The following is a 26,149-nucleotide window of genomic DNA, read 5'->3' on the forward strand; positions in this document are numbered from 1 at the left end:
TATCTGTACACACACATGCCAACATTCCATGAAAATACACACAGCACGGGCAGTTTTCATCACTGGGCTGGCTTTTGGATTCAGTGCATTCTTTAAGGAGGTGGGTTATTTATGTAGCATTATGGCGGCTTTTATATATATGTATATATATATATATACACATATATATATACATATATATATATATATATATATATATAGTTGCTGATTGTTTGCTGTTTTGTGTCCCTAACTCATTTGACATACTCAGCTGACTTCCAGAAGTGCCCTGGGTGGGAAAGGCGGCGGTTCCGTTTTGGCAACTTTTCCAGTAAATCTACCAGCTTGGAGAAGCTGGGCCGCTCTTCCTGCTTGTGAGCCCAGCAGAGGAGTAGAATGTCCTGGAAAAGACAGCGACACAGAAAAGTTTTAGGAAAGACCAGTGTCATGCATCACTGTTTCATGTATGATACAATCAATTGGTTACCATGTAATTCTATGAGACATTTTGCATTGGTTGCACTTTGTTCTTAAATGCACTTACTTTTAATATCCCTCATATTTAAAACAGCTTTCAGTTCCATTTAGATTATCATACTCACTTGGACACACTCAACACCCTTTCTATTTTAAAGTTTTTAAAGCTTCATCAGACAGGAATAAGTTACCCAATTCACTAAGATCTATTACCTCTTGAAGACTTCTTTGCTTGTTATCCAAAATGTCTTCTTATCACGTTTTAAATTAAGTTTACCTTCATCTTTCATTACTATTTTTGTTCTCATCTATGTCTCATGAAATTTCTATGCATGAGATTTGTTGACAGTAAGAAAAATATAGAAAATCGCCAGCTATGTCCTTTAAGGGCCTTGCTCAAGGGCACCTCAGTGGTGTAAATGAGGGAGGGTTGTTGTTATTTTATTTTTTTCTGATGACCCCCTCAAAAATGAGATGGCGCATCTCAAAAATCTTATTGTAATTAATTATGATTAAGTATTTATAAGTATTCATTCAAACTTACATCATGGTGGCTAAAACATTTCAAATTGTTTCTTGGTTTTTTACTTACTGAAATGAACTTTCTTCTAAGAAGTTCTAAGAATTTCTTCCTGGGTAACTTTTTAAGATCCATTTTAAGAACACTTGTGTGAATCCAGCCCCAGATTGCTCGTCGTCCTTGTTAAGCAGAACCAATTTATCAATCTTTATAGAAATTGCTCAAGCAATATGAGTCTGGACTTCAATGACTGCTTAAATGATGAAAAATACAAAAAATATGCAGCAATTTTTTACACAAGTTGGGGGAAAATTGTGAATTATGACCAAAAAAAAAAATAATATGAAGAAAAGACCCTTACTGATATCTCCTTCCCCATGCCAGTTTGGGCGAGGTTGGGCTTCATACCACTGCCAATCTGCCATATAATCACCTCTGCTGGCTGACTCTTGTAAGGCCACTCACGTGCGTGTAACTCGTACCAGATGGTGCTGTGAAGACAGAGGAGCAGAGCAGGTCAGTGCTTTGGACTGTCTGGTCAAGAGAATAACACTACTATCTACAGCTACTGTGGGTTCACACTACCAGGGAAGATTTCAACAACCATTAACCATCAAACTCAGTGGATTTAATCAGCATTAAGATTAACATACGGCTATAGATAATGCTTCTGCTTAGTTGTTATCTGTGCAAAATGTGTATTTTGTGGATGAATTTTGTCTTGAACCTGTAAGTTTAGAAGAGCAATTTCATCCAAGAGCTAAAGAAACAATGCATTTTAATTACTGTTTGTGCAAAATTAGCATACCCCCACCTCTACCCCCTTGTAAAATGGGGTTGTTTTTATGCTGCTCTTGAAAGTCAAGTTTGAGTAGCATAAAAATAGCTCTTTGCCAAGAGTAGGGGGGAAAAAATGACGACTGATTGTTGATGAATATGTAAAACAGCCATGGGGGGTCACCTCTAGGTAACACAAGGGCTAGCAGAGCAGCTGGACATTGTGCGCCAATGCTTCACTCACCCCTTTAGAATAATATAGTGATGAAACCTCCATATGGGGGACCATCTGAAAATGCAATTGTGTTAGGAGTCAACAGAGCAGGGTCCACCCCCACAAATGATTCAGTAATGGCAGTGGAGGAAGAGCAGGAGCCGTGAGTATTTTTAATCAACTTAGGGAAAATTTAAAATTGGACCTAAGAGGAGGAGAGGGATGACACTTTGGTTTGGAGAGCTGAGTGACACCCAGAAAAGCAATCTGTATGTAATAACTGAGGGAGCTGGCAAGACGATCCGGTTCAAAAAGAGTCAAATATCACATATATTTGACAAAGGAGATTTAAGGAAAGCCAGTGACAGTTACATTTTTTGCAGTTTTGCAAAAGGATACTTCAACTGCCTTGATGCAAGAAAGAGAAAGATTCTGTAGTGCCAAGCCTATCCAATCACAGGTAATTACATATAATCTTTATGACTATCGCAACAACAACAATAATAATAATAAGTACTCACAATGTGTCTATACCCCCTTTGGCTGCATGTTATTGATCTGACTCATAACGACCACTGTTCCTTTTTATCTGAGAACTATAAACGAATCCAGCGGCAGATATATGTGTTTTGCTCTAAAGTGCTGCCGCCATTACTGCAGTGGAACTGCACACATTTACACTGACATTATTCAGTAACTAAACACCCTTGTCTGAAATTAATTAGGACGCAGGCTTTGTGAAAAAATAACATGAATGTAGTGCTTCTGTCAGACCTCCACAGTGCGGATGTTACAGTACTCTGTGGGGGTTACTCATTAAACCCAGCATGACTTGCTAGCTTATGATTTAAATAATCAAATTCCATGATTTTTTTCATTTTAATCAGAATAAAAGTATAATTTAAACTAATAAAAAAAAAATCAGAAATACATGATTGAAACATGAAGATTTAATGGAGATTTATGAAAGTTAAATTAATTTCATGGAGCAGAGGTTTATGACTTCTCATTTTTCCAAAGTCTCAGTTTCTTTGTAGAGCAGCTGATAATAACAGCATAGCTTACAACAGAGTAAAGAGCCATCTGTACAAGCGGGACTAAATTTCGACAAAAATTTAAGTTTAGAAGATTATAATCTGTATTTTAATGGCATATGATCACTATATTTTCAACATATAACTGCTTTTACGAGATCTCTTGGACATATTTCTTGGCAAAAGCGTCCAAACAGTGAGATCCTTTTACATAAATTACAAGTTAGTAAGTCATTAAGTTTACAGATTTCTTTTTGTTGTACATTTTACCAGATGAATGTGGCCTTCTTGCACATTAGCATTGTGTTGTGAGTCATGGGTGTTTTTCTCAAAAGTGTACATGTATCCGTTTGTTTTTTGTGTCTTTGCTATGATGTCAACGCTTAGACTTCCTATTACAAAAATCATTTTGTAAGCAAAGCCCTTCCCACCACTGAGAACCTGCTATCACTGCTCTGAAAGGGGAGAGCTATAATACCATGAGGAAAACAAAGTAATATCTTGAAAAGGCCACCAGGATTAATAATGATCCATAGGACATTCCAGATATTCAGTGGCCTGGAGGTGCTCAAATACGGCCAAGAATTGGGTTTCCTAACAGTTTACTGTACATGTACCTTACTTCAGTACACTAAACAAACCCTCAGGGTATACAAGAGCCAACACACCTGGTCCTAGTTTAGAGCAGAATGTGTCAGCAAACTCAAAGTCAAAAGGACTTCAGTGCAGATGAAAGGCAAGCAAGATGAAGTCATTGAGATCAGAGGGAGTCTAAGGTGTCGTTTTGCCCATATATGTAATGTACCAAATGCAAAATGGCAACTCCAAATCAAAGTTTTGGCAGAGGGTTACAAATACTCTTATCAAATTGGTCATCCATTTTCTTCTCATTAGCATTTAGCAGTCTGACCACACAGTTAGTGTAGTTGACTGCAAAACAGATTTCAAGTATTTTATTGGGTTGTTTTTTTTTTCATGTGAATGCACCAATGGCAGATTTGCATTTGCCAGTCAGGGGGGAGTGACCACGGCCACTTCCTTAGATCCTCTGTTGGTGAAGGTTGAATTCTTTTCATTGTTCCAAACAAAAAGCTGTTGCCCCCAAAAAATAAAATCCATCACCCCCAGTGCAGCCAAGACTTTCACCTGGTTAACAACTAATCAATTAACTGACTCCTTTGGCTTCTCACCATTCACAGATTTTCTAGCTTCCTGCAATTATCCAATCAGTCTAACATTCAAGAATGGTTTGCGTCATTCAATCAACTGGGCTTCCAAACCTTCTCTTTCACCCACATGAGGAAACCAATAGCTAATCACTGTACTCATTATCTGCTCCAATCAGTTTCTCCAGTATCTCATGGTCTTCCAGCTGGACTGCAGGCAGGTGCACCCCAGTGCAGACAATGGAGCCAGGCAGGGACAGTTGAGTGAGTTTATTGTCAAAAGAGAAGATTCAAAAGCTCAAAAACATGGGTGGCAAACAGTCCAAACTGCAGTTGCATTAAGTCCACAGTGAACTATTGTACAACAATCTGACAAGGGAATAAAGGATCTGGGCTGGTATATGTAGTGAGTGACTGATGAAGGAATGAATTGCGAGTGAGGAGTGGGTGAAGTAGACTAGGTAACTGTAGGACTGATGAGAAGTGGGAACAGGTGTGTAGATGGGGAATGGAGGGAAAGTGTGAGGGCATTTGGTGAACAGCTTGAGGATGGCAGGTCTGGGGAGTTGGAGGAATGTACATGACCTGGGAGAAGTGAGCAGGGGCTGGAAACAGAGGCAGAGACCAAGGCAAAGGGCTGGGCATATGAGAGAGCATGGCTGCAGAGAGGGAGTGAGGAGCAGATTGTGACATGCCTATGCTAAATTGTGCACCATTACCTCTACCAGTATTACCATAATCAAGACTCCTTTCCTTAACCCAGCTTCATTGTTCCTCATGATCAAGTATATGGACTCAAGTGGAGTCTATGGCAAAATCATACTTTTTAAACACGTTTCCAACATATAAATCCATCTCTCATTAACTCACATTAACTGATTATAGGTTGGACATCTAATATCTGACAGTGATAGAAGCAAAATTGGCATTTCAAACTGCAGAGATCATTATATTATCTTCTTTGCACAGTACGCAGTAATAATCTATATCTGTAATTGGATCTGAAAACCTATTAATGGTTGCCTCTTAAACCACATTTTGTCATGTGATTTGGAGTTTTTGGACACTTCTCTGTCAAAATAAATATGAATTTATTGAATTCACATGCACACTTGGGGTTTGTTAACTATCTCTGTCAACAGTGTGCTGCTCAACCAACATCAGGCTTGGGTTATTTTCTGGACAAACAAACAGGAGGGCATGAGGTGAGAGGACACTCACCCAAAAGCAAAGACATCTGACTGTTTGGAGAAGGGAAGCTTGTCCTCCTCTGTGTCCGGAGAGAGCTGCTGAATAATTTCTGGTGCCAGGTGACACAGCCAGCCGTTGGGGATCCTCAGTTTGTCTTCTCTCCGGCTGCAGAGTGAGAAAACAGGGAGATGGAGACTTGTCAGAGCTTATCAATCTGCTGTATCATGCTGCCAAACCATTAAAGACATCACACTGAATTACATTAAACTGTCATTGCAGACTACCATAACAACATAAGTCAGTGATGCTGCTTCTCTATTATTGGCCATGTAAAGTTTGAGGAATTTATTTATTTATTTACAGTTACAGCCAAATTCTGTTACATCTTCTTGGTTTATACAATGAATTTCAGTTTAAAAAATGCAAGGCATCTGTTTATAATATATTGGGAAATATCACTGTTAATATAATCCTGCTGCTGCTGAAGGACTGCCTGCAGATGTAGAAGTATTCAGACGCCTCACTGTGCTGCTCTCACTAGTCTTTCACTACTTCCATATATTTCTTTAGCCATGCTAGCTGTACTAGTCCAAACTGAAATTATCGGAACCCTGACTTTTCCTCAAGTGCCACCATGAGGTTGATATTTTTTTTTTGTTAGTGATGTGTCTTGACAACTACTCAATGGACTTCCATAACATTTTGTACAGACACTCATGGTGAAAAAAGGATGAATCCTATTGACTGTGGTGATCCCCTGACATTTCATCTCATGCCACCAAGAGGTAAAAGTTTACACTTATCCAGTGAAATATCTCAACAGCTATTGGATGGATTGCCAAAAAGATTTTGTACAGACATTCAGTCCTAAGAGGATAAACCCCACGGACTCTGGGAAGTGTAACTTTATCTCTAGGGCTACCAGCTGGATTGACTTTTTTTTTTTAACTGAAATGTCTTGACAACTATCATATGGATCACCATGACATTTAGTAGCCATATTCATGTCCCCCTTTAGGATGAATTATAATAGCTTTGATGAACCCTGTGTCTTTTCATCATCGGGCCAAAATGGATGGAAGTCTGGGCCTCATGAGGCCACTCTTGAGTGGGCAATATGTGACTACTGGTTTGCTCAGCCAGGATAAGACATGCTGAAAAAATACTCTATTTGTTAGAGGAGAGAGAGCAAGTCCGTAATGTTTGGATTGTTAGCAGTGATTCACATTGCTGAACATTACTCTTTGAACTGTCTGAAGTGTCAGCTTTATTCAACCACTACTCAATTTCTCTGCCAGTCCTTGACCTGGTTTAGTCTTTTTTAATTTCTCTTTAACACTGAAGACAGTTTTAACAAACATCCATTTAACATCCATTTAAGTAACATACATAGTGTCACTATAGCTAATGAGGTTCTGAAGATTTCCTTGTATGCAGACGATATTATCCTGTTTCTTACTCAGCCACAACCATCAATCAAGAGACTCTTAAGTATTATAAAGTGTTCCTCTTCTTTTTAGGGGTATAAAGTAAACTGCTCAAAATCAGAGGCCCTTCTTTTTGAGCATTCAGAGAAACTGGGTTTGAGAAACCTTAATATCAAGTTCTCACAAAATGGATACACTTATCTTAGCATTATATTTCCTCCTGATTTGGATAAAATAACAAAAGTAAATACTACCCCAATTCTGGAGAAATTGAAAAATATTTTTGAAAGATGGAAAGGTCTTAACCTCTCTCTTTGGGGCAAAATATCTGCCATAAAAATAATGGCCATCCCAAAATTATTTCATGTGTTAAGTATGTTGCCAATTCCCATGTTTGATAATTTATACAATCAAGTTAACAAACTTACAACTAATTTTATATGGAATGGGAGAAAAGCGTGTTTTAGGTTTACAACTCTGCAAACACCAAAAGACAGAAGAGGGTTTAACCAAATATACACTATTCACTATGCATGCATTTTTGAAGACAGACAGATCTAGTCAACCTAAACCATCTTCCATCTTGGGTGAGTGCTGAACAGCAGTCTGTCACACCCAATCAGTTAAAACATTGCCTTTTTATCAAACATCGCAGTAAAGATCTTCCCCACCCACAACTAAGCTTTATGTACTATATTTAGAAGAAGCTACACAGCTATACAAAAGAATCTGTGACACAATCCCTGCAGATACCAATTTGGGATAACCCATCTATAACAACAGGAGGAAAACCCGTCAGATGGCACCATTTATATGGGGGTAAGATTGATAAAGTAGCTGATCTTTAAAATGATAAAGGGTTTAAATCATATGCAGATATTAACTCAGAAATCTCTCCAAAACAAATACCTTGGTGGAGTTATCTCCAAGTGAGAAGTGCAGTTATTGCTTTTAGGAATAAGAAAAACCCAAAGCCTCCCACTGGGACAAATGTTTACTAGCAAGAGATATCTCTTAATTAAAAACAAAAATATCTACAAAGAAGTTATAAACAAAATATCATCTGATTTTACAGCTCTTAAAAAGGGTTTGGGTCATGGATCTATGATGTGATATAACAAATGATGAATGGAATGAGGTTTGGAGAGCTCAGTCTATGAGTCTAAGAATGTCTCACTGAAACTAACTCAACTCAAAACATCACACAGGTATCACTGGACTCCCAATAGGTTGTGGAGGGTGAGGTTAAGGCCAGAAATGCTCGTCTAATAAAGGGTCATATCTACATATGTTATGGGAATGTGTTACTGTTCAAAGGTTTTGGATTTAAGTTTTCCAGGAAATTTAAGCCTGATCCCGTACTTTGTATAATAGGGGTTCTGTCAAGATCGCCTGATAAACAACATAATAAGTGGCTGTCTGTAGCTTTTGCTGTTGCCAAAAAGTTGATTTTTTGTAAATGGAGAGACAGCAGTCCTCCACACATTCAAGACTGGACTGATGCACTGTTGAAAACAGCTAAAATTGAAAAAGTAATTTACATGAATACAGGTTCTCTAGAAAAGTATAACTCAATATGGTCACCCTTCTTAGCAACTATGTCTTGAAGACTACAGATGTAATAGATACCAAATTAAAGTCATACATGTTAATAAAACATGTAGTTAGACTAATGCACATCTATCCACTTGCTACAGTAAGGTAGTAAGTTTATGACCTGCAGAGACAAACCCCCTATTTATTTTCTTTTCCTAAATTAATTAGATACTTATTATATCTATTTATTTTTTTCTTTTGTTGTTTTGTTTTGTTTGATTGTTTCTGTTGGTGTTGTTTTATGATTTTTTTTGTGTTACTGCTGTTGTTTGCCTGCTAATTCGTTCACTGGCTCTTTGGAAATGTCTGACTGGTTATCTGTATAATTTTCATTTTTCATTTATATTAGTTAATAAAAATTCATTTTAAAAAAGTAAATCATGTATGTTACACTAATAGTACAGGCTAAATATTGCATACAAAAGCAGGGACTTTGAGTTACATTGCAAGACTTGTGTTTGTGATACATTTTATCTTTCTCTCATTACTCCTAATCCATGTTGTTTTCTGTCAAAAGGAGGATGTTACTAAGTTGCCCCTGCTGTTGCTCTGTTTGTTTTGAAGAGCAACAGGGAGAATAGGAGCCAGTAACAACCCATGAGTATAGCAAAAATGCATCTGAACAGAAAAGCTGACACAAGATTAAATCTGTGTGGTTAAACTAGTGGATCACAGGTAGATTTGTAAAAGCTTACAGCATAAAGTAACACAGCAGATATTCTGTGAAATCTGATGCTATAAACAGTGAAGAACTATTGTAATAGTGACTTAGTGTTGTTAAAACATGTAAAAATAAAGCTGTGAAAGAATATAATGTCTTCTTATAAATATGTGGAGTATTTATCTAACCTACATCCACTTAATGTTTTGTTGTTCCTGCATCATGTGTGTCAATATTGTTATAATAATGTCCATCTGTCTCAAAGGCAAATCCCACATGCTAAAAAAAAGTGATCCTGTCTCTGATGTGTATTGAACATAATTACCTGCCAGCCTGCAGAACCCCAGATATGGTGAAGAGTCCAAAATCAGTGATGACGACTTTGCCGTTGTCATAAAAAACATTCTTGGACTTCATGTCTTTGTGTAAGATCCCCTTAGCGTGGAGGTAGCCCATCCCCTGAGGACAGAGAAAGGTGTGACTTTTGCTGTAAAATGATGTGTACCACAGAGGTGTTCTAGGGAATCAGCGCTGAGTTGTTTTACCTTGACCATCTCTTGTGCGATCTGTCGGGTCTTGTTAACATCCAGCACAACCTTAGCATCCCGCACCACAGAATAAAGTGTCCTGCCTTTACACAAGCTGAGAGACGGATAAAGACAAATGAGGGATTAGAAGATGAAAGAATTATCATGGCTTAACAATTATTTGATTACATCTAGATTGTTTGATCAACATTAAAAGACAGCCAAAGCAGAAGTTAGGTTCCATGTCTCTTTATGACCAAAGCCAGCTGACAAAATAACTGTGATGATCATATTTCATCTTTTCTTACTTTATCATCATCTCTCATGGAAACTATATTGACCATTTTCACAGCTTGTTAATTTAATTTGAACCAAAGTTTGGCAAACCTCTAATTAATCTCACTGGTCTGCCTTTGCACTCTTGTTCCAAACTGGTCCATTTCTGAAATGCTTTGCTCATCAACGTGCAGGTGTTTACCACAAATACAAAGAAAATAATAGTGATGTTTGGAACACAAAACCACAACAGGCATTAGTTAAAAAATTAGCACACTTCCTCCACTACCCTCCTAGGATCATGTGGCATCAAGTTGGGCTTGAATGTTTCACAAATCTGTGAGATATTTTATCTCTTCTGTTTTCTTAGTAATATTGAATTCACTCCATGTCAGCAGAATGGGAAGCACTGTGGATAAAATACACATGATAAATGAAAATGTAGCTTAAAATAGCCATTTTAACCATGTTAACGAAATAAACTAGGTATAATTTAAGGCATGACTTCCAGTGATGGCAGCTTTGCAGACATTTTGGCTCCATGTTGGTGACACTTTTGTAGTTTTTTTGCTAAGTGGTCAGAAATTTCTACTATATTCTACACTTTTACATACTGCTTACATGTTAATAGTCTGCACAACAGAGTTTAAACACAGGACAACTGCACACGATTCACAGTTCAGCTGGAACCAGTCTAAGACTAACTTGTTCAGGTGAACTTCAGGTGGTTTCTTCCCCTGCCCTTGAGAACCAAATATAACCAAATTTTTGAGCCCCCACATGGCAGCATTCAGTGATTTAGCTTTTCAAATACTACTATTTTCAGATACAAAGATGTCCTTTATCTTCTCAGTTCACACACCTTGTTCCACTTATTTCATGTAACGACTCACATCTTTTTATGTTTGAATTGTTTCTGCTACTTTTAACCGAAACATTGGATGACTCTTCAGTTCACTGCAGTTACTGCAGTTTGAAATGTTGTTAGAGCATCAAATGTCATCATTCTGAGCTGAAACATGTGCCCACACAGTGTCTGGGTGAAGCTGTTACACTGCAGTTCGTGGAGGTGGTGTCACATTTCTGGAGGGGTGCCATCACAACGGCGTATTAATAGGCAGCTCTACAACCACCCCCTGCCTCACACCTGAAGCCCTCAACCCCGACTGTGCCACACAGGTGACCAACAAAGGACCTGAAGCCAAAAGTTCATGCATATTCATTCTCAACAGCAACTTGACAGCTGCATTTTTAATAGCTCTCTCCCTCGGGCTCCTTTCAACAGGTTTCATGACAACAATTACCGCTATACCTCAGTCAATCAGGATGTGTATATGCCATACTCAGGAAAAAGGGGCAGCTTTTTATGGAACGCAGCTGATGTAAAGGTAATGAAGCCACCTCGACACTCTGAAAGTCACCTCCGGAGTAGGAGTAATTATGCCATATCCATAGATAAATAACCCAGCATCACAGATGACCCTGTGTTCTGTATGCTTGACAAAATCGATGCACAGTCACTCGTGACAAAAAGAACAATCGAAGAAAAAAGAAACAATCGATATTTATGTTTCCACTAATGCAGCCTGAAAACCCTCATCCTTAATAAACCAATGAACTTCAATTATATTTTACATGTTTGTCATGTTGCACTGTGTGGTAAAGGCCTCTCAGCGTATGATCAAAATTTCATGTTTTACTTGCTTGTTTTTTTAAGAACTGCGTAATGTGAGAGGCAGAATATTTGTGGAGAACAAAGCCACCTGTTGCACTGACATTTGCTATTATTTTCAGCAATCAGCAGTGAGGATTTCTGAGAAGCAGCCAGCTCATCTGTCAGTTCCCAACAACAATTTTAACTGGCATAAACTGCAATCACGCATCTCAATCAATCAGTCAATCAGCTATTTTAAAAATGTTTGGCACCACACTGAATGTGATGAGAATGGAGTCAAGTTATTACAATTAGCTTTCCTGAAGAATTTTAAATTCCTCTCTTTCCTCTCTTTTTTATTTTTCTTTCTTAAAAGAGAATGAAAGAAAAACAAAAGAAGAAACAAAAGTTTTTTTGTGAGACTTCTTTCTTCCTTGTTCACAGCCTGTGTAGATGACAATTTCTTTTTGAACATTATTAGCTGTGCCAATTAATTGTTATGGTCTTTACCAAGCCTTGTGTTCCTTGATACAACTGAGAAAAATACTTTCTGCAAAAAAAATGTTAACACTAATACATGGAATTATTACAGTTCTTCGTTATGGGTGATAGCTCTGTACAAGACTACAGTCGAGTCTCTGGGAAACGTAGCCAGTGAACAAACATTCAAGTTCTCTCACTTCATATTATCTCCTGTTGGACTGTAGTCAAGACAAATACAACAGAGCTGCGAGGTGTGGGTGGTTCATCCATTCAACCACAGCGGCAGCCTGTTCTAATCATAACCTCTGCACGCTTCATTGTCAGCCACTTAAAAACCAATTGTCCCAGAGGGGGGCAGAACTGTGGCTGATCTAAAATGAGTCCCATGGGAGAAGGACCGCCGGCTTTGGAGGCCATTCAGATGTCAAACAGCTGCCTAACCACTGAGCGACCACTCAGGGTGCAGAAGCAGAAAACATCACAGACTCCAGAGCTGTAAATGTGAACTTTCAGGAGGAACAAATGAGGAACAAATATTAGTCACAGTACATATAGTGCAGTGCAGACCAGTATTCCCATGAAAGAATACTGGGAGTTTACATGGGGTTTTTTATACTGTATATATTTTCAAGATTACAATGTTGTTTCTGCACACTTATATTTATTTAGATACACTATTAACTACAAATACCTTGCAACTGTATTTACTATACTATACTTATGTATACCTTTATTAATTTGCATTATATCCACACTTACACTGTAAAAAAGTTCAAACAGTTTTTTGTCCACCAATTATTAATCACAGGAATAGCATCAAACCAATAGCAGGATGTGAATAGTATGCGCATGTGCATCCTTGTACACATTTACAAACAAAAATGGGACCCAAGCGTAAGACATGGCTTTAAAGCACTACTAGTGGTTAAAAACTCCACAAGGTACATTTAATCTTGTGACAACACAACAAGTTCAATCTACAACACCTGCGAGTTTGGTTTTCCCCAGCTTTCTGTAAAATATGGCCTGTTACATCTTTAGCCTTACCTTGTGATGATGGCCAGATGTGGTGGACTCATGCAGGCCCCCATAAATAACACCACATTCTCATGGCGAGTGTTGCGGTAGGCCATCACCTCACGCTTGAAGGCCTTGAGCTGGTCCTCGTTGTCACGCTCGATGTCGATCAAGCGGATGGCCACCTCGCCGTGCCAGCGTCCGTGGAAAACCTTGCCGAAGCGTCCTTTACCGATCATCTCCCCGATTTCCAACTGCTCAAACGGGATGTCCCACTCCTGCAGGAAGATGCTGGTCTGGCTGGCCTTGCGCGGGAAGTTGCGAGCCGAGAGAAGTGACAGGTTCATCTCCTCAAACTCGTCACCGGAGTCCTCGTCATTGCCGTCCTCGTTCTGCAATAAGGCAAAAACTGAACTGATGTAACTGTTCTTCGGTGGCTATTAGGGGTATAACACAAAGCTAGTATCTATATCTGCATCTGTTCATGTCACAAAAGTACCTGTATTCAGATTTACACAGGAAGTTGCTTGAATTGTGTAGTCTGCTTCATTTTCTTTATTAAATTGTTTTGATAATGTCATTTATATTCATATGTATATAGATAAGTTTAGCTGCCAGTAAAGTAAACAAACATATTAACCATGTGCCTGCATCAATTAAATAACAACGCAGGATTTGTATTTGAACCACACCTTCAAAAAATGAAAAAAGTCTAAACTGAGTCTAATTAGAAGCTGTTTAAGTGTCAGTGGCCCAGATGGAAATCAATAAAATCGAACAGGAAGTTAGTGGGATACGCATTGGGCCATACTGCATGGTTTTCTTTAAAAACCTGAGGTTGTGTATGTGACTGGAGGAGGCCCAGATGATGTAAAGTCGGTCTGACATGTCTATTGAAAAAAAAAAATTGTACTGACAAAAATCTGACAAGCTCCCTTGTCCCGTTTGAATTCATTTTTGAGATGGTCCCTTCAGCTCCTCAGTTTCTTGACTTCTGTCAAGTCACGAAAGGTGCCAGACTTCAATATAGCATCACGGGGAAAAGATAACACCACATCAGTCAAGCTTTATTCCACATTGCACAACTTATCTGGTGAAAAGCGACGAAGCAGGTATTGAGTATTGAACTCAAATATACCTCTGTGTTTTTAGTTGCTTGTTTTTGTATTTTGGCACATCTGCATCAGGAAAAAACTGTTTTTGCTACTAGTAGCCCCTGTTCACACTGTGCAGACAACAACCACCTGGATTAAAGAAGAAAATGCCTGAATTTGTTGTTTATGAGAGAAGGCATAAGAAAACACCTTTTTATATGAATTCTAAACAGATTTATGGACATTTGAGCTCCTGACACCACTATAAAGAGTGAATTTGCTGATTGTAGCAAAGTGTGCAGCTGACTTATGATGCTTAGAGGAGGCTTTGTTACGTTTGTGGGAAACTGTGTCAGGCAGACAGGTCTGGTATGTTAATGCAAAAAAAATGTATTCATTTACACCCCTAGCTTTAGGCCTGTTTTTCACAGATTTGCACATTTGCAACTGCGGTGATTAAAGACGTCTATATACTGCACAAAGAGGTGGTAAAATATTCTACCAAGATGTCAAATGCTTCTGACAAATGCCATTCAGCAGCTGGAGGACTACAATCTGCATAAACCTCCTCTAAATGACACTAACAGGGAGTTTCAGAGGTTAATGCAATTACAGGAGTTATTTATCTGTTAACTGTAATGCCTTTTTTTTTGTCATATCATTTTTATCGTCATTTCTGACCCCAAGGTTGCATAGCAGTAAATATAAAGAAAAAATGTCTTCATACTCATCCCAAGGTAAATTTGAGTTATTAGGTATTGAGGTAAAGCATTTGAAGTTATTAATAAATATGTAATCACTAAACCCAACTTACACATACATACAGTATATAAAATAGTGTATAATTTTTCTCAGGCTGTGTGCATTTGAAATATTGACTGCTGTTTAGGTCATTACCAATAAAAAAATAAAGAGTTATGAAAAAGGAAAACAGCCAGAGGGGAAACTGGGCTGATTTATTCTAATTTGATTTTAAATATAATGTACCGCAGGAGTGAAAATGACCTATTTAAAGATGCCTGCTGGAATATTATTCAAGGCAATCTGCATCACATTTTCTCAAAATATATCATTGTTACAGGAACAGCGATGATGATCAGTGAAGCTACGTCTTTCCCTTCTTGCTGCTTTTGACGCATAACTTACCTGGAGGCTCCTCAGAGAGCTGAGCCAAATTATAGTAAATGAGAGAACAACGAAAATGACTGCGACAAGTGAAGGTGAGAGTTGTAGTTTGTCTGCATTGGCTTTCAAGAGTAATCTCACAGTGATATTACTGACAAAAGTTGCATCTCTTGCAACACAGAGGTCACATTTAGAGGAAGGGAAACAAGAAGATTGACTCACATCTGATGTAGGTTCAACTTCGATTTGAAGCAAAGGGTTTCCCTCATTCCTGAAAGCAAAAATAAATCAATGTACATAGAAAGTCAGCGAGAAAACACTAAGTAAAGTAGGTCTTCTGTCACTCATATAACTGATGCATTATTTTTTCCCTTCATTCATTTGTTTTTTAAATGTTTATTTTAAATATTTGTTTTATCATTTGTTGATACCTTTTTTTTCCCCTCCTTCTTTAGCAGTATACATATTACTCAATCAGGATGTACACTCAGTTGTTTCTGAAAAATCACTAAATTTTTCTCGCAGAGGTCACACTGGAAATAATCCCCAGACCACAGGCTCCAACAGATCACCTGCAGCGGTCCGCAGGCAGCAAAAGCACATCCTTATCAAGACTATTTGACAGATAAATGAGTAAAATGTGAACATGATGAAATGTAAGAAAGGGCCCTTCTAATTACTGGCGACATTTTCTTACCGTAATTTTTAATTTCACAGTCATTTTATGAACTTCCAAGTGCATTTTCGCCCTCAGCCCCTATTAATTTCTGACCCCGGCATGTACACTGTCACCTACACCGTGGGTGCCAGTGGCACGAAACAAATGAACCCACTTCTCCTCTTCAACCCATCCTCCTCCGTCCAACTATAACTGGCTGTGTAGCATCAGCCAGTAACCTCTCACAAGCTCTCCGTGGTATATTAACAGTGGTTTGCAAAGCAATTCTAGACTCTGGGCAAAGACCACAGATGAGGCAGCTTATAAAATAATATGTGATTCCTGTGGCGCCAAGGGTCCCTACCACCGGTTCGATCTCTGCTCTAATGAGGGAATCCTGCCGGGTGTTGGGGTCTGAGACTGGCCCTCATTAACCCTGGGATGAGGCCATTAAGAGAAATCTACCAGCTGCCACTGCAAGAGCATACAAAGATGTGGGAAAGGAGGTACAATAGCATTAATTAAATCAGAAGAATATGGGTTTCATAACCGCACTGATGTATTCACTTTCGTCAAAAAGCGGAAAAAGAGTGAGACTATGAGAGAAGGCGAAATAGTGAAATGTTGAAATTTGTCCTTCTTATATGTTTTCACCTCTTTTTGCAGATTGCATGATATTAACAATCTGGATATCCTATCTGGATAAGAAAAAAAACGCATGTTAATACAAGGTACAAATGAACGCAGAACACATTGTGATCAGATCTCAGTCAGATGTAAATACAATCCATACAGTGTAACCACATTCACTGAGAAAGTTGAATGTTTGCCTGACTCTGCCTCATCCTGTTACTCAAACAAACCCTGAAAAATATAAAAGTAGTAGCAGCAGCTAACAAGTCCTCTAACACTAAAAAGTGATTTCATAATGAGTGATGCCCATCCATGGTATCACTTTCCTTGAACTATAAAATGTTTGTTGAGAAGTCCACCAATCCAGTCACAACACAGGCAAGATTTAGCAGATGAGAAAATTCTCAGATATTCCTCAGAGGATTTATTAAAGTACCTAACTTTCCAGTCTGAAGTACACCTGTAAAAGATCCCTAAACATCAAGAGATTCAGTGATCTGAAGAAACTTGCACAGGACAAGTGAGCCCAAGGGATGATTTTACTTTTCTTTTTAACTCAGAGGGGAGCCTCTTTAATCAAACTGTTCTGGGCATTTTGATCCTTCCTGGAAGCAGCTATATTTAACTAAGAAACACATCTGCATTGCATGTAATTCATACCAATAAGATTGGACTTTAGCCTGAAGAATAAACATTTTAAGATAGCGTCTTTTATGCTAGCCTCAACCTGACACTGTATTAGCTCAGTTTCTTTCATCGCTCACTCTGAAAAGCAAATGTGTAGATAGATAGATAAGGAAAGATAAGGATAAGTTCAAATAAGATAAAACTTTATTTTGTAAGCATACAACATCATATCTATAGCATTGATAATCAAACTGAATTACCATTTATTTTCACTTCATTCATTTAGCCTGACATCTTATTCATGTTATCTGATTTCTATTTGTGATACATCGCTCACTATTTCTATCCATAGTGAGTGACGTATCCATCTCACTCCTAATTTTCAGTCAACACAGACATATGCAGCTAAAAGGACTTGGGAAATAGATGCCTGTGGGTAAAATCTTGGTCTCCACCAAAAGTCTTTTGTCTGGGCCCCCCAATAAATATGAAAATGTTCTCTTCTTGGTCGACATCAAAACTTTCTGATATGTTCATATAGACAAATCCTTATTATATTCCTTTGAAAATGACATAAATCCCTATCTTGTCTTTACTGAATTTCCTCCTCAGGAGATCACCTGACTCAGCCCCAGTGTGTACTTAGAGGCCAGATTTCTGCCTATCTTGGTCTGATCATCTGGGTTCATTATTCATGCATTTGTCACACCTTGTGCCACACTGGCAGTAAAGCTTTACTGCTTAATGGCTGAATACAATCTGAACATACAGCAAATAGTAACCTCATAATCTTTAGTTTACATCATAATGGTTATGGTAATGAATGTAGCACTAAACCTCAGACAATGCCATTCTATTCAAATACATGCGGAGCTTGCTGTGATGTATGCATACCATTATCTGTAGTCCTATATTTTCTTCTGATTCTTATTATTTCGAGGCATCGCTTTCCATCTTTTATCTTAAAGCTAACAGCTGCTACAGAGCTGTGGCATGAAGACATCAATTACAGCTTTTTTTTCAAAAAATCCAAATAGAAAATGCACAGCCCTATGCCCTATACCTTCATTTAAAAAACAGTTTACCTCCCTCCGTTGTGGACCTTTTCAAGATCTTGTTGATATTTTGAAAATACAATTAGCTGTGGCATTATTTGCTATTGATCAATCCATTAAAATCTATGGGTACGGCCCATATTTCATCACAATTGACCATCCGTCTATAGATGGAGACTCTCTTGCCCGCTTTCTTGTGATAGATTGAGATCCTAATCTAATTAACATCTGGGTCGAAAGGCATCTCATCCCTCCTCCTCCTCTTCCGGTTGTTTTCCCGTGACCACTGGCTTCCTCAAAGAGCCAGTGGAAATCCAGTTGGCATCCCAAGTGTAGCGTGAAGTAAAGGCCATGCTAACATTAGTCTCTGAGTATTCATCATGTCAGCCCTCACATTGAAATTGTCACCCAAATATCTGTGCTCCAATAAGTTTGACTTGGCCTCTGACCGGCAGCCGCAGAGAGGAGGAGACGAGGGAGCATGCAGATGAAAGGAAGATAACTGAGAGGAAAGATGGAGCTGATGAACATCAGAAGTACTTACTTACTTAATTTCTTTAAAGGTACTCGTATGTTTTTACTAAATTACTCCTGGAATAGCTTCTACTCACCCTGGTTCAGACAGGACAGGATGCAGGATGACCTGTGGTGCTCTGCTAGGAGGAGCCTCTGGGGCAACATCTGGGGAATTAGTCACAAAATGTCAAACCAACAAATTAGACAGTTGTATTCAATTTTCAATTTTTAAAGCACATATTGATTTCAATGTTTTAGTAACAGAGTGGAAGAAACCAGCTATATGCAGGATAGATGTTTCTTAAGCTGGATTTACAGTTGTGTGTTAAGGGGTGACTGTAGCTGAGGTGCGTGCCCTCAGAAATGTAACCACGAAGATATTATGTGCAAGCTGCAAGGACTGTGATTGGTCTGCTTGTGCAGCTTTGTTTTCTCCTAAATATTGTTGTTGTTTACTGAAAATTCCACATTTTAGTCATGGACCTTCAACAAATTCACCTTATAGCAAATATGTGATGAATCTGACGCCTGATATAACAAATATAAATGTTCCATTTTCAATAAACCTAGTGATGACAGTGTGCTGAAATTGTGTCATTTAACTTGGAAAAAAACTGCAGAAAAGAAAATGTCAACTGTATGACAGAGATGACAATATTCTCTTGACAGTATTCAATGGTTGTTTGTTTTTTTGTGCTTCCCAAGGACTCACAACACTACTGAATGTTCCCTTTTAAAAAATACTATTCGATTCTTTATTTAATTTAGAAAAAGTACAACATACAGGTACAGAGGGAGCATGCGACAGTGCTCCTTAGGAGCAGAAATCACCTACAGTTTTTTGGACTTGGCACCAGGACCAGAAAGATGTGCATGTTTTCTGCACACCGATTGCTTGTATATTTTTCTTGACATACTGTCACTGGAAATCAATCACTTTAGAAAATGTCACCATGGTGGGAATGGGGTTTGACGAATAGGAATAGGAACAGTAATAGGTGGTGTGGAGAGATGTTCATATACAGTAATGTGATGTCACTTTTCTGCCCCTTCATATTTCAAAAAGCAAAACAAATTTCAAAAAAGCATGCATATAAATAATAGAGAATGTTTTTTCATTGAAAGAAAGGGAGGAACAAGTTTAATTCTTTGGAAACACATGTCTTCATCATTTAAGATGGTGTACGGTCAGCTGTTGCATTGTGTCTACCTCTGAGAGACATCAGAGCATTCACTCACTGTCATGCTTGCCGCCTGTGTTGGCACACTCTGACAATTTGTGACACAAAGTGGGAGCCACAAAAAACATTCCCTTTGTGGTATGGTGCATTAGTAGCTGGCACCGCTCACAGCAAGAAGGACCTGGTTTTGTTTTCCAACCGTTTTCTATGCAGAGCCTGCATGGGTGTTTGCATGGATTTACTCCAAAGAACTGCAAGCCAGGAAGATTGGAGGCTCTAAATTGCCCAGTGGTGTGAATCTGAGCCAGTTTGTCTGTCTGTGATCCCTGTGACAGACTGACAACTTTGCAGGGTATTCCTATTTTCTGCCAAAAATGAATGTCCAGATAGCTCAATACACGTCTTGTGACACCAAAAATGAGCACTTGTGTAAAGACAATGAATGAACATGTTTTAAATCATGCTGTAATTGCGTGTAGGAGGCTTATGTCGTTGTTTTTGTTGTTGTTTTTTTGTTTTCTAGCAGCATTTACAGTAAATTTGAAATGATTCACATGCAGCATTAGTTCCATTTACAGCATAATGGTTTTAGATTAGTATTAGATGTGACTAACAGTAAACGGTAATGTTTGACCATGTTGTTTTGCAGCTCATTAAGGTACCTGATGAAATGTAGCTGGCAACAATAATCAGAACTTGGATACCGTTGTATCCTGTATATTTATGCATTTCCAAAAACTTGTCTCCCCAGATCTCAATTATACCTCATCCTTTTTCCTCACACCACTACATGTTGCCTTGGCTGTAATGACTTGCCAAAGACACAAAGACTGTGGGCTTTCCATTGTGGGCAAAAGCAAAAGGTCTGGGAATCAATGAATCATTAGGAGGCCCAAATGACTGAAGCAATGAGGGGTGTTGGTGGCTGAGAGTTTAAAGAAGGCCAAGATGAGGAGAAGAAAATCATCACTGACATCAAAAGAGCTCTCCTTCTCCTCACTCATCCTGGGCTGGTTGCAGTGCATTATAGGTAGGGGTAATGATCAAGTATGAGGCACTTACCTGGAAAGATGAACTGTTGTTTGTATTTGAAATAGCTGGAGGCTGCAGAAAGAGACAAAAAGACAATCAGAGGCTGTGTGAAGCTGCCAATCTTATTTATTGGTTTAGTATTCAAACCCAAATTAGTTCATAGAAAACAATTTTTCTTCACTGAGCAAATGTAAAGCTAACACAAAAGGTATTTCTCACTGCTAATTAATTTTCAACTCTTTGAACCCAAAGCTTTTATGCTCCCTTTATTTACAGGCTTTAAGCAGAGTCACTACATACAGGCATACCTTATATATATATATTGTTTTCAGAATAAGTTGAGCTTCTCATAAATGTGTACACATTTGCAACTGAACCATTTTTCTCATAATTTGTACCAAAGTGCCCCACCCTTTTTGGAAAATGTCTAAAAGTTAACCATTACATACCTGCAAATTACGTAGAAAATTTCCAAGAAATGACTATAAAATCAAAGGACCTGTCAAATAAAGTGTTACCAAGTATAATGTTGCCTTAGAATCAGTGAGTTAGGCTTTTTTAGTCTCTATGTATTTAAATTTTGCCATGTTTGCACCATAAAGAGTAATGCTAAAATCACTGTTAGCCATTCCTGATTGAGCAGTAAACATTGATATACAGACAACTTTCAATGGATTACTTCTGCTACTGAAAAAAAACCTCCAGATGTGATGATTATCTATTGATATATGCAGTAAGTCTTAGGATTCATTTCTTTCTCTGTGATAACCCTGTTACACATTTAAATTCGTATTCAGGTCTTCCACAGTCTTATACCTGTCAAATTGAACTGTTTCTGTTGCCGCGCTGACTGTGGAGAGGGGTGTAGTGGCGAGGGGGGCGTGGCACTGCTGGGCAGGGGAGGAGCCGGAGAAGACGGGGTGGAGGAGGTGGTGGATGAGGGATTACTGCTGGAGTCTGGTTGGTATGGGACCGGGATGTGATCCTGAGAAGAGACAAAAAAGAGAAAGGTTAACAGAAGCTTTCAATTAAAACCTGGTGGTTTTACAAGTTTTATTTCATTAATTATAAAAGTTTGCACTCTGCTTTAGTGTTGGCCTCTTTCTGAATCATACCACAAGTTTCTAGATTGATTTCCTACCTTCCAGGCAGCACTTGGTTTTCATTAATTTCAGTACAATAAGAAAATCAACTTGCAGAGACATGTAACTCCCCTGACAGAGGTAATCTATCACAGTGAGCAACATGCTGCATTTACTTTTTTGAGAAAGTTATGTTATTATTGTGTTGTACCACAGTTGTGAACAGGAAGTGTTCTCTAAACTCTTACCAGTGGTACATTCAAGTACGCTCCAACATCCAAGTGTCTGGGTGTTCCAGCTGTTCACTTAAACTGATCTCATCTTACCACGATGTCTGTTAATCAATCATCTTGCTGCTGTGAGAATGTAAAGTAGTTCACTTTTGGGGCTGTTTTTGCCATCAATAACTCCTGTGTTCATTACAATGAGCCCCAGACTGCACCTGAACTCCAGGTCCAGTCCAATGAGCCCCACAGAGACCCTGTTCCTGGCCACATCCATCCAGACTTTCAGTTGAGGAAGAGGTCTCTTCATCACCAAAATCGTCTTCAGATCTACATCGTGACGACTGTCTAGACTCTATCCAATTTCAATTCAAATAACGACTAAAAATTATAGTTTCACAACAGTCTTATAAATCAGAATTGGTTTGTGTTTCACTTCTTTTGTATATTCTTTAAAAATGTATTGTGTTTCTTCTAATCTTGTCCTAAAGCTTATATAAACTGAATTGCCTTGTTGTTGTAGGGTGCTATACAAATACACTCGCGTTGCAGAATCATGCAACAATCACAAAGGACAAAAATACAGACAACAAACTTTTCACTTAGAGATTAGATTATCATTATCAAGCAGTTTCAGGTCTCTGCAAGTTTATCTTCAGGCCGACTGAAAATAAACGGAAGAAAAAAAAATTGCTGCTGGCTCTAAAGATTTGGGGAATGCATTAGAAATGGTTTGCAAAGATGCAAAAACTAGTGTACAACCATCTCTATTGAGTTTGGACTTAAACAGGAAATCATCAGCTACAGGAAGTGATATATGAGAGACAAGTGGGCTTATCAACATGTAATATCTGAATGTTCTCATCTCTTTGGTATCATTTGAACAATCACATATTTGTGAGGTTGGGTCACATCAGAGTGTTCAGGTAACTGATGAAGCCATAGATGATTTCTGGGTTTTTTTATGAGAGCTTTTGAACACCTGGTTTCAGATACATTTATTCTGAAAGAAATTACTTATTATGGTGCACTGCTGGATTCCTGGGGGTCAGCTAGGGAGGACTATGGGTGCATTGAGCAGTACCAGTGGGTTGTGTGATGGATGTTCATTATCATACTTCCAGAAGTACTGTGAGGTATTGAAATCCTCCACTGCTATGTGCCTGGTGGTCCCTCAACCATGTACACAGTCCAAAGGATATGGGTATGGTAAGAATCTGATGGCCATAACACTACCAACTTCCCTTCATTAAATAGTGTCTCTGTTTAAAATGGATCTTGGATGATTTGAGCCTCATTCACCTTTTTACCATTATTAAAGTGAACCTTTCAGTGTAAAGGTGCAATAAACTATGGTTTTACTACCCCACAGCACAGGCTGAGCATAACATGAATGAGTCATTATGTCATTGATCATTACCAGTTCAACTATCACTTTGCCAGATGCTGGGGTTACTGAGTGTGAAAACACAATTTTCCACATAAAACCCACCTTGCCTTCTCATGCTCAAGAGGAGGGATGATACTTTGATCAAAAGAACATTGAATTCAATCAGTTACTAGAATGTAAAGCTCAACAAGCAGTAGTTAACAGGATCACTGCTCAACCGCAGACACACACAAACACACAAGGCCAGCTAAAAAAAAAAAAAAGAGATTACAATGCATCCTTTCAACACAACATTTAAAGTCAAAATTCAAGATCCAGATGTGAACTAAAGCCCACCATCAACATTCACAACACAGGACTGGAATCTGCTATTACTGCCACCCTGATCAGGTCTTTCAAAACTGTATGTGTACATGTAATGAATGTATTTGATGCTTTTGATGGTATGTGTGCATCTGAATGTTTGTGCACGGGGTAAGACGGGGGAAATCTTTCAATTATGATCAGCTGAGAAACATATGACATGCAAATGTCTTTATGTTTAAGTAAAGTGCAAGATTGATGGTAAAAATGTGTATTTTGAAAAATATTCATATTAATATAATAATGTTTTTTTTAGTACTTCTGGCATTGGTGGCCAGGTGGGACATATTTAAGATTACCAAATACCCTGCTTACACATGTAAACATTGTCTTCTGCTGTTGTCATGATGTCCTATAAGACATGATGGCAAAATAGTGAGAGAGTATTCGCTGAGTCAAAGAGTTTACATTATATGTAATAAAAATTGGGTCCTCATAACTCACAATATTTCCATATGAAATATCTGTAAGCACTTTTAGAGGGCAAACAAGAAAGCTGAGCATGTGGAAAGGTCTTAGTTGTGGTATGTTCACATGTTCACACACACACGCTTTCTTTCTTTGATTGTACATTTTGTTCACAAGATTTCCATCATCATGTTACCACCATGGGAATCTTGTCATAAACTTTTTCCTCTGGAACTGAGCAGAAGTTGTTAGATGTGCTGGCTGAAAAATATTCAATGTATGAAAACAAATCCATCTGTGTAAACAACAATACTGCTGAAGATATTTTCGTACGGTTTCATGGTCATGAATTTTCTACCAAAATTCCCAAATACCCTGCTTGTAATTACAAGGCTTATGTGAACATTGACGGGCGGTAGGTTGTATTGTACTGTATTTTGGGGTTTTCAATGACCATAATCATCAAGCTATGTGACAAGCCACAAATCTACTTGCAGATGGTTGATATAATTTGTTATTTTTGCTGTTGCATGCAGTGTGGAATGTAACTGAGTACATTTGCTCAAGCACTGTACTTAGATACAATTTTAATGTACTTGCACTTGAGTATTTTCATTTTATGCTACTTGATACTTCTATTTCACTACATTTCAGGGGTAAATATACTTTTTACAGTTTTAATCAGTAGTTACTTTTCAGATTAAAATTTTACATAAAATAACATAATGATGAGCTTTAAATTACACTGCATTGTTAAGGATTAAACCAGTGGTTCCCAAAACGTTTTGGCTTGTGGCCCCTTACAAAAACACAATGTGTAGTTATGTCTCCTTGTCATGTTTCAGATGTCAGAGTTGTAAGCAGTTCCACCAAAGAGACATTTCCCCTCTAAATTTCCCCCCACGTGATTTCAAATGAATAACTGTTTGAGGTAAAACTCTCCAATATTTCACTAAAACACAAAGATTAAAGAAAGCTTCTGTAAAATTAATCCAAATTTATGAAGCAGAACTGTTTTTTCTTCATTCCTATCATCTCACAACCCCTCAGATTTATCTTGTGACCCTTATAAAGCAGTTCAAACTAGCTCCACTTCGACCAGCTACAACAATAAAATGCTGCTTATGCATTAAGTGTATTTAATATATGATAATATGTGATTTTCTGCAAAACAAGTACTTTTACCTTAGTGCTTAAGTGGGGCTTAAATACATTCCTCTTCAATATACAATGTCACAACAAACACACATGTAAACATTGTGTTCTGCTGTTGTCATGATGTCCTATAAGACATGAGGGCAAAACAGTGAGAAAGTATTTGCTGAGTCAAAGAGTTTACATTATATACAGTCATTAAAATTGGGTCCTCATAGCCCACAATATTTCCATATGAAATATCTGTAAGCACTTTTAGAGGGCAAACAAGAAAGCTGAGCATGTGGAAAGGTCTTAGTTGTGGTATGTTCACATGTTCACACACACGCTATCTTTCTTTGATTGCACATTTAGTTCACAAGATTTCCATCATCATGTTACCACCATGGGAATCTTGTCATAAACTTTTTCCTCTGGAACTGAGCAGAAGTTGTTAGATGTGCTGGCTGAAAAATATTCAATGTATGAAAACAAATCCATCTGTGTAAACAACAATACTGCTGAAGATATTTTCGTACGGTTTCAGGATCCCCTGGGAAAGACACGGTGACTCATAACCATTTTCAAAACCTCCAAAAAATGCAAGAAATGTGATATTGTAGGACAG

The 26,149-nt window shown here is 38.2% G+C and overlaps 1 protein-coding gene across 2 annotated transcripts in view; it reads right to left on the minus strand.

The window, feature by feature from the left end:
• Positions 1-209: 209 nt before the first annotated feature.
• The window catches only part of ksr2 (kinase suppressor of ras 2), a 104,116-nt gene continuing 78,176 nt past the window's right edge, over positions 210-26,149 (minus strand). For both annotated transcript variants that reach the window (XM_044330428.1, XM_044330418.1), the window contains exons 11-20: positions 21,737-21,905; positions 20,951-20,992; positions 18,803-18,872; positions 15,441-15,489; positions 13,030-13,391; positions 9,588-9,684; positions 9,368-9,501; positions 5,389-5,523; positions 1,338-1,467; positions 210-380 (exon numbers count right to left, since the gene is read on the minus strand). In XM_044330428.1, the coding sequence (XP_044186363.1) occupies positions 234-380; positions 1,338-1,467; positions 5,389-5,523; positions 9,368-9,501; positions 9,588-9,684; positions 13,030-13,391; positions 15,441-15,489; positions 18,803-18,872; positions 20,951-20,992; positions 21,737-21,905 (1,335 nt within the window). In that variant the 3' untranslated portion in view covers positions 210-233. The remainder of the gene's footprint in view (positions 381-1,337; positions 1,468-5,388; positions 5,524-9,367; positions 9,502-9,587; positions 9,685-13,029; positions 13,392-15,440; positions 15,490-18,802; positions 18,873-20,950; positions 20,993-21,736; positions 21,906-26,149) is intronic.

Source organism: Thunnus albacares, chromosome 2 (genome assembly GCF_914725855.1).
Source record: "Thunnus albacares chromosome 2, fThuAlb1.1, whole genome shotgun sequence".
Taxonomy (NCBI): domain Eukaryota; kingdom Metazoa; phylum Chordata; class Actinopteri; order Scombriformes; family Scombridae; genus Thunnus; species Thunnus albacares.